This window comes from Phoca vitulina, unplaced genomic scaffold, assembly GCF_004348235.1.
Source record: "Phoca vitulina isolate PV1807 unplaced genomic scaffold, GSC_HSeal_1.0 scaffold4, whole genome shotgun sequence".
NCBI classification, from domain to species: Eukaryota; Metazoa; Chordata; class Mammalia; order Carnivora; family Phocidae; genus Phoca; species Phoca vitulina.
Genome location: NW_022589707.1, coordinates 67,798,273 through 67,814,008, shown reverse-complemented (window position 1 = coordinate 67,814,008; position 15,736 = coordinate 67,798,273). Strand labels below are relative to the sequence as shown.

Genomic DNA, 15,736 nt, shown 5'->3' with positions numbered 1-15,736 from the left:
GTTATCCACTTTGGTTTCTCACTTATTCTTCTTTCTGAAATCATTATTACCTTAGGGCAAAAGTAGAATTTAAGACTACTTTGGCTTGATAAAGTCAGATTAAGGCAGTGAATATGTTAACGTTTTGAAGCCAAGGCACCCTGGGGAAGTAAAATATCTAAGAAATTCTTATGCAGTATTGTACCAGCTACCTGCTTCTCCCTTAAGTCTTCAGCCAGTCCTTCAGTTAAGTCCATGAGCTCGTATTTAATGAGCCATCTATTTTTGAATTTTAGCTTTGGTATTTGTATTTGCCTTAGGATTAATTTTCCTGCTAGTTAGAAAACACAAAATTCCATCTCATAAAGAATGAAAAGATACTTGTTCTTGGTGGGTCAGAGGGAGTTTTGTTTATTTTCAATAAATCTAATTTTTGGAGGCTATAGAAGATATAATCACCCCACCTGTGGGCCATAAGATTCTTTTTGTATTTCTTTGTCCCACTGTTTAGGACTATTTCATTAAGTCATAGTGTCAAAATGTTGAGAGAGCTGCAAAATCTTAGGCTGCATTCCTTTAGAGTATCTTCATTTTGAAACTTATAAATTGTATTACCTTCTTTTGGCTTTTAGCTGATCTTCCCATCTTGATAACTCTTTCAATATCTTTATTTTCCTATCTTCAGCTAGTTTTCTAATTATTTCCTTCTGTCCCTCCATCCCCTTCTGTTCTCTGCCTTTCCTCCCTCCTCCCCCTCCCTTTCTTCTCTTTCTCCCTTCTCCCCTCCCTCCCTTTTTTTTTTTTTCTTCTCCACTCTTCTTTTAGAGTCCTTATTTATAAACTTCACTCGTAGAGCCACACACTTCTATCTGTGCTTCTTACGGTGCTTTTCCCTAGGTAGTTAGTAGCCAGACATTTCTACAGGGATTGTTTTAGCATAGACATAATTTCTACCTGCTTTACTGTGTGATTTTTTTTCATTTATCAAAGGGAGTACTCAAAATAAGTTTGACCTTCTGTTGCTAAAAAATGCTTTTTTTTGTTTGTGTCACTGATTGCTAGAGATAGGCAGGGGAAAGTGAGCAGACTATTTATAGAATAAATCAGTAGAACTCTCTTCAACATCTACTAAACCATGCTGCTTAGTATGATTCAAGGTGTTGACTGAGTCCTTCACGGATTGGATCTAGTTCCCTTATATACCCTCCGAGAGTTATAAATAACTAGAGTATATCTTCTTATGTTGGTCTATAATTTTATTTTTCTATGACATATATAAGTAATAAAAGAATATTTATTACTATTTCTGATATATGATTGAAAAACGGAATCCATCGCAATAATTGGTCCACTTATCTCTCTCTAACACGTGAGATGCTCCTGCTTTTATAACTGCAAAAATATTATAACATTAACTTCTGACAAGTTAAAAGACAATAGGATGCTTTTTGTTGCAATAACATTGTCGCTTTAGATAGTAGGAGGTAAAATATTTTAGCTAAAAGACCCGTATGTAGCCCTGCCTGTAGAGCTACGTCTTGAGGAACCAGTGAGTCTAAGTGGAAGAGTTATTTCGAGTTTACCTTTGCATGTGGTGGTAAAAATGACTGGCTTTTACGAAGTATTCTAGCAGCAGCAGAAGTAATTGCAGTGTCAGAAAAGAAAGTAGTAAAACTGCCTGTTGGTCTGTTTAGCATGGATCCAGACTGTATACTCCTTGACTCAGCTACACCATTAGCTGAAGAAGGAGTCCCCTTGCCTTCTCAGCATCCTCCTTTCATCTGGCTTTACCATCGATGTTGGTGCTGCCTTTAGATGGCCCTGTTGCTGAATGGCTATATTCCTGAACAAAATGTATGCAGCTAGGGTGTAGTATGGAGATCCCTGGACCCAGAGTTTAGGGTCAGGACTTGAGAGTAATCTCTGCTACCCTACTTGCTGTGTAACAACACTAAGCAACATCTCTTACCTTCTGTACATGTAATACTGGGGGTAATGCCTATTCAAGTCAGTAATAAATTGCGTGGCACCTACTACTTCTCAGGGGATCTTTATTTATATTCTATATAATCTCTTTTGTTTATGTTCTTAAATAACTTTTTATCTTCCATGTTTGGAGAATATACACTCACCCACTGTCCTAAACTCTACTTTGTTAGAGAGTTTGTAAAATTTATGTAAGATTAAAATGACCAGCAGATCCCCAGTTGTTCTGAAAAAATAATCCCAACTTTTTAATGTAAAAATGGAGACTTTGGATTTCCAGAATAGAGTAGTGCTCCTTAAATCATGTTTGAAACAAATCATAGCTTTTCTCAGGATCTAGTTTTTGCTCCCCCCCAAATCTGTAATATAATCCAAAGCTCTTGAACTAACCTCATCACTGATTCCTCTTAATTTGACCAGTGTCTTCAGCAAGTTTAACAAACATTTATCAAGAACCTATAAATTATGGAAGAGGTGGCTAAAATCCCTAAATAAGGAATATTAGTGCTCTTGATAATTTGGAGAAAGAAACTAGCCCTATAATTAGTTATCATATGATATTATAATTTCCTTCTAAGAATATGGGATGTCTGTATTTCTCTAGGAGCTCTGTCGAGTTAGCTTTGAAAAGAATGATAATGTGCTGTTTGATTTAACGAATTTCTTGGTCTAGCTGACATTTCTTAAAATGAGTGATGTAGGGTAACTTGGCTATGTTGTTACCTACTCATAGAAGAATCCTTTTCACAGTAGAAGATCTTACATTTATTTTCATTTACTGTACTGTTTATAAAACTTTAAAAATATCACTTTCAGTTTTTTCTTGATTATTTAGACCTGGCAAGGTCTAATTAATTATGCTGGATTTTATATCCTTTCCTTTATCTCAAGCATAGGAATATCATGTTAAAATTGTTTAAAGCATCACAGGCTGACTGTAAAAACTCAACAATAAATAAGTATATAAAACATACACATAGAGCAATTGGTTACTTTTTTGTTTCCAATAAGTTCTGTTTAGTGTTTTTTATATGTTAAGTCTAGGCCACATGAGCTTGTTAGATAGTAGTTATATAAACGTATTAGAGTATATGTTATATAATCTTGTTAGATTATTGCCTAACCCACTCATTTCCATCCTAAAAGATCAGATTCATTGTCATCATATTTTTATTTTCTACTTAAGCTTTTTTAATCTTCTAAATTTATCATTGTTTTTAATTTGACTATCATTCACAAAATTATTGAGAATTACGAGCTTTTATATGCCCTTCAAGTTCTATGTAGACTAATTTTTTTGATGACTTATGAATGGATATAATTACTTCTGATGTGTATAGGTTCTCTTTCCCATGTGTGTTTTTCCAGTATTTTTGGAGCAGAACTCCCTGAAGTAATGAGGCTTCAAAAATTTTCTACAGCGGGGCACCTGGGTGGCTCAATCATTAAGCGTCTGCCTTCGGCTCAGGTCATGGTCCCAGGGTCCTGGGATCGAGCCCTGCATCGGGCTCCCTGCTCTGCGGGAAGCCTGCTTCTCCCTCTCCCACTCACCCTGCTTGTGTTCCCTCTCTCGCTGTCTCTCTCTCTGTCAAATAAATAAATAAAATCTTAAAAAAAAAAAATCTTCTACAGCTTGTAAGGTTTGCATTGACCTCACTCACATATGCCTTCCCTTTCAGGCTCCCTTGCATCCTTCCATTAATTTTAGTAGATTAAGAAGATATAGATATTCTGATAAAGGAAATGCTTATTTTGTTCGTTAAACACATTTCTATGAAAATCAGACCAAGAATAAAAAGAACAGCCCATCTCTGGTTCCATGCACATTCATGTGCCTCTATGTCTACAGTGTGCATATCTGTGTTTTTATTTTCTTCATGTGGATAACGTCTCCTGAGCCTAACACTCTTTTTTGCCCAATGACTACGAGATAATATAAATTATTATTGACCTCAGTACATCTATTGGGCAAATAGGTGATACAGATTCTCCATATCTTGACTTCTGATCATTAATACAAAGTGTAAGATTGTAGAAAATTTACTAATAAGTAAATTCAGGCCTCTTGCTCGGTTTCTTTTAATTTGCCTTTATTTGGTATCTAGTTTCTTTGTATAGTAGCTTGTATTTGAGTGATTTAAAATTTTAAATAATTAGATATTGAATACAATGGGTTTTATTATGGTCCCAGATGCTTATGACACTTGTTATGATTCCTGTCTTACTGTCTGGGGTTCTTACTTTGATTAAGATATTGCTATTTAAAAAAATATGCTCCAGGAAATAGACTGTTGATTGGTTTGATGTGCCTGGTGGGTTACGTTTGAATCTTACAGTATGATGTTAAGGAGTCTAGAATTCTAAAATAGGACTTAGTGGTGACCTTTTAAAGACAGAACTCCCATAGACAGTTTACTCCAGGACAACATGCTTGTCAGAGGGAGCTACCAGTTGTATTGGCAATCAGGTAAGAATGTGGAAAACCCATTTCTTCTCATAGTTGCAGACAGCTAAACTAGACTTCTCCCAGGTGGTGGGTCTGTAAATTACCTTCATGCAAGGAAGATATTACATGGTACTCTTATGAATATCTTTTGAATAAGGGGCCTCATTTTGGCTTGGATTTTTTATTATTGCTTCAGAAATCATTGTCTACCAAGTTCTGTTTCTATATTCATTGGCATTTGGTTAAGTGAAGCCTGTAAACTATAGGATTGTTCACTAAATGTAACAAATTGAAGGGTAGATAGTTTCCACAATCACTTTCCATTTGTTAATGTGATATCTAAAAGGAACTTTGGTAGGTAATGCAGAAGACTCATTTTGTGTAGCTTTTATCAGAGGCAGCTTTTATAGGCTTTCCTCCCCCCAACTAGTGACAGTCCTGGATTGCTGTAAATGTGTGCCGATGAGCTCGCAGTCCTTATAATTTTTAAATGAATTTTATGTCTTTTTTGCTTCTGGGTATTTTGTTTGTAAATATTTCTGTAATTTTTAAAATTTAATAATATTAACCAACAAGTTTCTTACGATGAAAAAATCAGTGTCAGAAACTCATTTAAAGCCAAAAGTTTAAAAACAAGCCTTCTACCTATTAGGCACAGAAAAATAATTTGGAAAAGAAATTTATAACTTCCTTTATTGAATGCCTGTGTTCCTGCTTTCTTCTATAGCTAAAGAAATAAAATTTTAATGAAAGTCAAGTGAAATTTTCAGTGATACAGTTCAGTACAGTATAGTTTACATGGTCAGTCTCAGACACAAGCTGTTCTTTAATAAGGTTTTTAATAAAACAGAAAACTAAATTTTTTCTTTCTGTACTGGAGAAGGAGATAGCATAGAAGTTAAGGGGACAGAATTAGAGCCAGGCTACCAGGTTCAAATCTAATCTCTTCTTTGTGTCCGTTTACTCTGCTATAAAATGGGAATAGTGGTAGGGGCGCCTGGGTGGCTCAGTTGGTTAAGCGACTGCCTTCGGCTCAGGTCATGATCCTGGAGTCCCTGGATCGAGTCCCGCATCGGGCTCCCTGCTCGGCAGGGAGTCTGCTTCTCCCTCTGACCCTCCCCCCTCTCATGTGCTTGCTCTCTCTCATTCTCTCTCTCTCAAATAAATAAATAAAAAATCTTTAAAAAATAAAAAATAAATAAATAAAATAAAATAAAATGGGAATAGTGGTAATTCTAGCCTCTTAGGGTAGTTTTGAGGATTAAATAAGTTAATATATATAAAATGTGTAGGGACAGGACTTAGCATTTGGTAAGCATTATATAAATACTGGGCATCCTTCTTTATTACATGTTGTATAGCTCATATATGTTTTATCTACTATAATAATTATCAGAAGTTTCCTATAATAGAATTTTCTGCTACTTAAAAATCTAAGAACTCTTATACTGGACATTTGAAAAGTCATCATGTTATAAAGTGAGAACACTGCCTACATTGTAAACTAGTAAAGTTATTCCATCATCTCATCCTTCATTTCTTAGATGAAAAAAAAACAAATAGATACTGTTGTATATATCTCCTCATACATAATATATATGCTTTCAATAAATTCATAAGTTTGCTCTGTGTGTATGAATAGAGAATAGCTCTGGAATAGATCATTTAAATTACATACACTTTCCTGTAATGTTATTATAGAATATATGATATTTCTAGGAAATTAGTTAGGGTTTGGTTACCTTGGGAAATAGATGTTAAACCTGAAAAGCGTATTCTTTCTCCTGGATTACATGTATTTGGAAATAATAGTGAATTCCATTTTCTTCCTTGAAATGTCAACACCAAAGCTGCATACCTCTTTTGAGTTGTTTTTATCCTGACAAAACAAATATGAGGAAGGTTTAATAATAAACCTTATTAACTTTCCATTTATAACTGAATTTTTCCTCTATTATAATTCATTTCTCACTAACTTGTTTAATGGAAATTGCGCTCACAGTAGCAAATACACGAGGGAAGGAGGTTAATTATCTTGATAGTGTATTAACAGAAACAGCTATTTTATTATCCAACATTTTTAAACTTCTAAATTACAGGAATTTTGATAATAATTTGTAATTACTGTTGTGTAAAAACCATCTGTAAATATATCAAGACATCGAAGAATTTTGTAGTGCCTAGGAGATACTAGGTCATTATTAAGTTACGTCATTTTGGTTTCTGCATTAAGAATAATCTAGATTATCTGCTCCTTTGAAAATTGATAACAACCAGAAGGTCCCCATTTTCTCACTAGCTAAATAATCAAAAATTGGTGTAAGGATTTAAATTAGTTTGACAGATTGTTTCTCTTTTCCTTTTTTAATAGATTAAACACACAGACCTCCAGAGAGTGTGGAGGGAAAAGTATAATGGAGGTCATATTGCAGCCACAATAGAGACAGAGTTTAGGGGAAGAACTGGGGAGAAATAAACCAGAAACTCAATAAACTGAAGCAAATCATTAAAGAATGTCTCTAGAAATTCTGTTTTGTGAGAAGAAATCCAAGTAGTATTTCACCCTTGTTTTACAGAAAAAGTTATCAAAGTCTTGACCAGTTATCAGCTGACGTTAGCCTTTCTCAGACTTCACTGGATCCAGGTCAGTCACAAGAAGGAGATGGGAAGCAAGACACATTAAATTTAATCAGTGAAGGTAAGAAAAAGAAAATTTATCGGGAAATTACTTTTTCCTGCACTGTGTGTGCTGTGGGTGCAGAATGCTGAAGAACAGCGGTGACTTTCTGTTAAGCATGCTGGGAATGGAGCTGCGGTAGAATTCAAAAAGGTTTGCTTTTGGGTTTTTTGGTTTTTTTAACCCATGCCAACTGGGCTTTCTGTGTCTCTCTCCCATACTAAAACGACTTTTATCAAGGTGTTCAACCACTGCTGACTTATAGTTCAAGTCGGTTATTGGTCTTCATTCTGTTAAACTTCTCAGCAGCTTTGGATACAGCTGACCACTTCCTCATTCTTGAGTCACTTTTGGTACCTCATTTACTGGGTATTCTGAAAACCTTGGGAACAAATATGAAAGAGTTTTAGTTTTTCCTGTTCCTGCTTTCGGCTGTGCTCTGTCCACCCCTCTTTCCCTTGTGTCGCATCTTCCTGAACAACACCTTGGTTCCATTCCAAAACTTTTCAGGCCATTTTCAGTGATCACATTTCATTTTCTAAGACTCACTGTGCATTTTTAAACTCCTGTAGCTTAGCGGGTTCAGAGTTACTTTCTCTCCTGCCCCAGCACAGGCTCGGGCCGTGACTCCAGCACTTTGGGTTGGACGAGTGGTGCCGATATGATACAGCGCTCACATCCCTTATCTCTGGGTCCCAGTCTACGCGAGCCGCTATGTGTGAGGTGGGGGCTGGGGAAGAGTTCCCTACCGCAGGGGGACCTGCACTCCTCTGGGTCTCCGGTTTCTCCCCTGTTCTCCACTGTAGTAGCTGGCACCACCACACGCATTGCTAGATTCTACTCTTCCGCTTTACAACTGCACGTCCGTTTGTCAGCGCCCCCTGCAACACATGCTGTCTGCACTGATCATCATCTTCACTCTTAAAACCCTCGTCTATGCCACGTGGAGCAAGCCTCGTGGATGGACTCCTGCCACAGCTCTTTCTTGGGTCTTTCCTCTCATTCTTGTCCCCTTGTAGTCCGTTCTCCATATAGTCATCAGTGATCTTAGAAAAAATAAATGAGAAAATATTATACCCAAACTTAAAATTCTCCAGTGGCTCTCAGTGACAATCAGAATACAGTCCAGACTGCTTATCATGGCCTCCTGTATGATCGTGTCCTTGTCAGCTTCTGCCTCAACTTACACCGTTCTTTTGCTTGCTCCCTGCACCCCAGCAAACTGACTTCCTAGCCGTTCCTTCAGGTTGGCTCCTGCCTCAGTTATCCTTGCACTTGCTTTTCCTTAGTGCCCTGAAACTTCTTTCTTAAGGTCTTTGAATGGTAATCTCTATTGGAATATCTCTTTAAAGAAGTGTTCATTGACTGCCATACCTTCAGTAGACATCATCTCCACATCCATGTCCGCCCCACCCCAGGCACCTTGTCACATTGCCCTCTGTTATAGTATGATTCTTGTCCCCAACTCCCCACTAAAGTGTACGTTTCATGACGGTAAGGAATCTTACCCATATTTTCTACCAGTGTATTACCAGAGCCTGTCACATTATAAACAATTATTAAATATTGGTTGATAGAATAAGTATATAATGAATGAATGTCACAGAATGTGAGGAACAAGGTAGAGACAGTATAAAGTAAAAATTCAGTTAACAAGAAGGCTTAGGCAATGGGAAATTATGTTAAGCTGAATTTTCTGCTTCTTTTAAAATAGTCGTTGAAATGTTCTCAGAGGGCCTTAAGTCTATTTTAATAGTTTAGTAAATAGTGTATACTGACTAAAAATGAATCTTTTTTTGATGATGTGGATAATAAAGATAGCAAAATAGAGTATCCTAGCAGCACGGATGTAGGTGGAAGAGAGTAAACTGAATTCACTGTCATAATTTAGAATATGTATATTTTAAAAATTAATCCATTCTGTTAATGGATTTATTTGTGATGACTCTTTATGTAAAAGACACATTTATTTAGGATTTAAATCAGTTTATCATTATAGGCATATTAATAGTAATAGGTCAAGATTGATAATGGGTAATTTTTATACTATAAAAACAAATATAGAAGAGTGATGAATGGGTGAAGTACAAAGAATTTTTAGGACAGTGAAACTATTCTGTATGATCCTAAAATGGTGGATACATGTCATTATAAATTTGTCCAACCCATAGAATGTACAGCACCAAGAATGAACCCCAATGTAAACAGTGAACCCTGGTTGATAATGATGTGATCGTATAGGTTTATCAGTTGTAACCAGTGTACCACTCTGGTGGGGGATGTTCATAATGAGGAGGCTCTGTACAGAGATACAGAAATCTTGGCACATTCTGTTCAATTTTGCTGTGAACCTAAAACTACTCTAAAAAATAAAGTGTGTGAATACAGAGAGAGAGAGCGGGAGAGAAGTATTAGCTTTCAGAATTTAAGGTTAATTAACAGATTAAGTATTACTTAACAGAATTTCCCTACCCAAATAGCTAATAAAATGATCAGAAAAAGAAAATAAATATATGCCAAAAAATGCATCAACTGAAACCCAGCAACAAAAAAGAGCTGTAATGTATTTAGGGTAGTGTAAAACTAAAGAAAATTTTTTATTTTTTAAAGATTAATTTATTTGGGAGCAGAGGGGCAGAGGCAGAGGGAGAGAAAGAATCTCAAGCAGACCGCCCTGAGTGCAGAGCCCAATGTGGGGCTCCATCTCATGACCCTGAGATCATGACCCTGAGATCATGACCCTGAGCCAAAGTCAAGAGTCAGACACTTAACTGACTGAGCCACCCAGGTGTCCCATTAAAGAAACTTTTTTAAAACTTGAAGGACACACATTGTTTCTACCATAGCATCCTTCCCGCCCTCCCATAGAAGCCATATGGTAAGGAAACCATACTTTGATACACTGATACAAGAGAGTGCCCTTGAGTTAAAAATTTCACAAACCAGCCAAATCAGCTAGCCCTCCTATGTATACAAAATTACTATTCTTTAAAAAAATCACCTAGGGGCGCCTGGGTGGCTCAGTCGTTAAGCGTCTGCCTTCGGCTCAGGTCATGATCTCAGGGTCCTGGGATCGAGCCCCACATTGGGCTCCCTGCTCAGCGGGAAGCCTGCTTCTCCCTCTCCCACTCCCCCTGCTTGTGTTCCCTCTCTCGCTGTGTCTCTGTCAAATAAATAAATAAAATCTTTAAAAAAAAAAAAGAAAAAGATTTTTGGCTGTTCAGGCTCCACTGAATTTCCATATGAATTTTAGAATCAACTTGTCATTTCTGAAAAAAAGGCAGAATTTTGATGGGGATGACACTGGATCTGTAGATTAATTTGGGAAATATTGCCATCTTAACAATATTATCTTCTAATCCATGGAAAAATGGGATGTTTCCCCACTTATTTCAACCTTGAATTTTTTTCAAGAATAGTTTGTAGTTGTCAGTGTACAACTCTTGAACTTCTTTATTTGAATTTATTCCTAAGTATTTTATTTTTTTAGATTCTATTGTTAATGAAATTGTTTTCTTAATTTCATGTTCCGGTCATTCATTGCTGCTTTTATTATTAGACTTTAAGCATAGGTTTAAAAAATTAATGTCACTCCTCTGTATCTATAAGAAGGAAAAGAAAAGTGAATTCAGTTGTAAAGAACTTCATATTCAGAGTCAGTCTCTTCTGAATCATTTCATCAAAAGACATCGGCTGTGTCTGCTCACAGGATATCATTGTCTGTGCCAACAGCGAACCATTTCCTAAAACAATCCTCTGCTGATACAGGGATTTTCTCTCAAGTTACCAAGTGTCCTGCACATTTTTACGTGAGCACTTTCTACTTGCCTTACAGTTTCATTTTCTTCCTCAAATCAAACACTTCTAGAAGTTAAAAAGCTTCTCTTCAAAGGCCGCAGGAATTCCATGACAAATTGAGGTTTCACATCTTAACAGAAATCCTGCATGGTGCATGAATCAGTCATACCAACTGCTTGTTGCTTTAAAATTTTTTATCTAGTCTAAGGAATGTGTTCTGCTTCCATTTGTGCACTGGGCGCGTGATACGCAGTCCCTTTTGCGGATGTTGCCAAGCTTCATCTACTTGTAGGGTTTTTCCTAAGTGCTTTGTTTTACCAGGAAGTGTGTGAACTGCAGTAATTCTTGTTATGGGTATTTGCTTCAGTGAAATTTACATTCTACTATCTGTTTTCATGCTTTTCTATGAACAAACAACTATTAATTTTAAAGGAAAATTATAATTTTTGAAGGCATTTTAAGCAGTATATAAATATGAGTCACTCCGTTGAAGAGATACCATATGGACACCTGGGCCCAGTTCATACATGGACACGCCACAACAACGGGCAGGGTACTGCCTCCTTGCCGGCCACGAGTACCACACGCAGTGGCTCCAGTGGTTTAAAATTTTATTGCACAGAATGATGACCACCCCTTTTCTTGATCTTTGATCACAAAAAGGTAACCTGTTGTTTACATAACAGGTTAATAGAACATTTTCCCCATGTTTATGGGTTTACGCTAGTGGCTAAGGAATCTCTAGTAATTCCTTAAAATTTGGATACAGTTCACTGCCTCTTCGCTTCCTCATTGACCCCTTCCTCCCCATTCAGACTTCCTTATTGGGTTGGTGATCTCACCTTTACTTAATTGTTCTTACTGCACTTTATTACAATTTTCTGTTTGTAGACGTCTGTTTCTACCTTACATTAAGTTCCCTGTAGGCAAGAAGTAGTTCTTAACTTTTTATTTTTTATCATGATGTCTGGCATTGTGCCGAATGAATAACTTCTAACTTAGTAACATTTGTAGCAGTGCCATCTGAAGACTTGTAGAGTCCAGACTCTATGTCAATAAATTTAAAACAAAACGCATCTTTCTTGCTATAAAACGAAAATCTGGGGGCACCTGGGTGGCTCAGTTGGTTAAACATCTGCCTTCGGCTCAGGTCATGATCCCAGGGTCCTGGGATCAAGCCCCGTGTTGGGCTTCCTGCTCAGTGGGGAGCCTGCTTCTCCCTCTCCTTCTCACCCAGCTCATGCTGTCTCTTTCAAATAAATAAATCTTTAAAAAAAAAATCTGTTTGCTGCTTCTTATGACTAATTTGCTTCTGCTAGGAACTACCACTTTTCCATTTATCTAAGCTAGAAAATTTTAGTGAATCTTGACTAGTTCTTTGCTCCTGTACCAAAAAATTGCTTTTAAAATATCAATACTGATTTTAACATACTTATTTTTAATCCATTGATAATTTTATGTGTTTATGTATACGCATACATATGTGAGTTACTGCTGACATCACAACAATATTCAAGAATATTTTGGAGTAACCTCTCATTCTCTGCTTTAACACCTATCTCCTTTTGCTTATTTCCTTTTTATATTTTATTTCCTTTTATAGTTGCATGGCTGCAATCACAATTAACATAACCATCTTGGAGTCCTCTGCGCATTTTTCCCTTTTATATTTAAATGAAGGCTTACAATGAAGTCTCTCTTGGATTCCTTGAGGGTACCACACTGCCCAGCACGTTCCACAGTGACAGTATTTTCAGAGGCCGGCCTTGAGTCTTTGAAGGCCGGCTTTTTTTTTTTTTTTTTTTTTTAAAGATTTTATTTATTTATTTGACAGAGACACAGCCAGAGCAGGAACATAAGCAGGGGGAGTGGGAGAGGGAGAAGCAGGCTTCCCGCTGAGCAGGGAGCCCAATGCAGGGCTCGATCCCAGGACCCTGGAATCATGACCTGAGCTGAAGGCAGATGCTTAACGACTGAGCCACCCAGGTGCCCCATGGCTGGCTTTTGTAGGTAGATCCATCCCTATGCCCCAGTGCTTTCCTGGATATGCCCCCCTCAGCTCTGCTCTATGGTGTGTTTCCCTGAGGCACAACTGAAGACTTCATGTACTTTTAGTTCAAATCTACAGAAAAGTTGAAAGAACAGAAGAATGAACACCCTGTGTGCTTTACCACTGCATACCAACTGTTACTATTTTGCCACACTTGCATGTGTCTTGTGGGCACATGCTCCCTTCATTTACTCGTGTCTGCCTTTCCTGTCACGCTCAGCCATTTGAACGTAAATTGCAGGTTTCATAAACTTCATCTGTAAATACAGCAGCATGTATCTCCTAGGAATGAGGATGTCTTCTTAAAAAGCTAAACCATATGACCCTTAGGAAATTTAACATCAGTACAATACTACCTGATAATTTAATATTCATATCTCAGCTTGTCCAGTAATAGCCTTTAAAAGCCTTTTTTGTTCGTTCAGGATCCAGTCAAGGATCACATATTACATTTACTTTTCAATCTCTCTGGGGTCCTTTCATCTAGCAGAGTACTTTCCTTTATCTCTCACTACATTTATATATTTGAAGAGCCCAAGCCAGTTGTTTTGTTAAACGTTCAAAAATTTAGATTTGTCTTATGTTATTATCATATTCAGGTTAAACATATTTGCAGTATGTAAATAATGCATCTTTGTCAGCACATCTTATCAGGAGGTCACTGTCCTTTTTGCATTGAGAGACACTTAAAGATGACTCCTGTGTCCTTTTGACACTCTATTAGTCTGTGATACCTTCTTTGCTTTGTGGTACAAAAGATGTTTTGGGTTACTTTGGTATATTTCATGCCCACCCCCAGGATCAGCTATTTCTTCAAGTCCTACTTCCTTATACTGGGAAATGTTAGAGACTGTAGTTTAGGCTTAGAGGGGTGCCTCTTGTTACTGGAATGGTCATTGTTTCTAGCCCGTGGAAGAGTTAGGAATTTTTTTTAAAGAAAAATATACTTTAAATTTATTTTACAATTCAAATTTAAGACTCAGGGTTTCTATGTACTTGATTTTATATTTTGATATCTTATGATGACACTACTGATTCCTCATTTATATGAACATAATCACTTATTTACTTTTTCCTACTATATTAATTTCAAAATAACAGTATATTACTAAAATACGGTAACTCAAAATAGCTTAGGATTTCTCATTTTATCTTGAGAATATATGCCAGAGTCAAATTACTGTGCTTAAAGTTCATCTCAATTCTGTTTACTTCCACTATCATAGTTAACCAGTTTGTGTGTGTGTGTGTGTGTGTGTTTTAAGATTTTATTTATTTGACAGAGAGACATCAAGAGAGGGAACACAAGCAGGGGGAGTGGGAGAGGGAGAAGCATGCTTCCTGCTGAGCAGGGAGCCTGATGCAGGGCTTGAGCCCAGGAGCCCGGGATCATGACCTGAGCCGAAGGCAGATGCTTAACGACTGAGCCCCCCCGGCGCCCCAGAGTTAACCAGTTTTATTAGTTTTTGAATTATCTATTTATTTTTTAAATACAAGTAAATTCAAATAATTTATGTCCCCCTCTTCTAGATAAAAGGCAGCATGCTATACCCTATTCTGCACTTTGTTTTCACTTGACAGTGAAATTTCCAGATATCCTAGAAATACCTAGAGGTACATAGAGATCCTTCTGATCCCTTTTACAGCCCTATAGTACCTCATTGTGTAACTGTGTTAGACATTTAGATTGTTTCGTCTTGTGCATTACTGTATGATAATCTTTATATTAAAAAATGTTCTCTAAGTATATATTCCCAAAGAATTGCAAACAAGACTCAAACGGATACTTGTGTGTTTGCAGCAGCATTATTTACAGTACTAAGGTACACACAACCCAAGTGTCCACAAAGATGAATGGATAAACAGAAAGTAGTGTATACACACAGTGAGATACTATTCAGCCATAAAAAAGGAATGAAGTTCTGATACATACTACATGGATGAACCGTAGAAAACATGCTAAGGGAAATAAAGCCAGACACAAAAGGGCACAAATATTATACGATTCCACTTGTAAGAACGATGTATGGTAGGCAGATTCACTGACAGAAAGTAGATTAGTTTCCAGAGACCTGGGGGTAAGGGGACAACAGATAGTTATTGCTTAAATTGGTAGATAATTTGGGGTGATACAGTTTTTGGAAATAGTGGTGATGGTTGCACAATACTGTGGATGTAATTAATGCCACTGAATTGTACACTTAAAGTAGAAATTTGGAAAGACTATCTAAAGTAGTTGAGTTCCAGGAGCATTTGACAAGAACTCCAGAAAGTTAATTCTGGCCTGAAATGTCTCTAAGCTTAAAGATTAAAAGGGTCCTTGAAACATCTAAATGTTTTGACCCCGAAATAACACGATAAACATTTTGAATTGGAAATTAACAATTCCTCTTCCATATTTTTTCTAACCTTGTTATATTTTCCTGTATTGTATTTGTCACCAAAACTATGAAGTTAACATAGCTAGTCATCTTTAGTATTTTACAAAGGAAAGGATAGGCTTAGAGAAGATGCCTTTCCTAACTAAGGTCATACAGCTAAAAGGGACATAGGAGCTCTCCTGGGTCCCAGTACAGTTCTTACTGAATCATGACTCGTTAATTACATAATTATTTAATGAGCATCTCTTGTGTGCTAGGCACTGGGAATATAACAACACAACAGATTCCATGTCCTTTCTCAGTGTATAGTTTAGAAGAAAAGAGAGCCTGGCAATTATCATACAGTGTAACTAGGTGGGTTAGAGTTCAAAGGACTATGAGAACACTTCAGAGGGGCCATTTGAAACAATAGATAGCAT

General features: G+C 36.9%; 1 protein-coding gene across 4 annotated transcripts in view; it reads left to right on the top strand.

Annotated features, from left to right (window-relative positions):
* RUNDC3B (RUN domain containing 3B) overlaps nt 1-15,736 on the top strand; it is a 128,750-nt gene that overhangs the window by 109,891 nt on the left and 3,123 nt on the right. For all 4 annotated transcript variants that reach the window (XM_032402247.1, XM_032402248.1, XM_032402249.1 and 1 more), the window contains one exon: nt 6,988-7,109. In XM_032402247.1, coding sequence (XP_032258138.1) covers nt 6,988-7,109 — 122 coding nt within the window. The remainder of the gene's footprint in view (nt 1-6,987; nt 7,110-15,736) is intronic.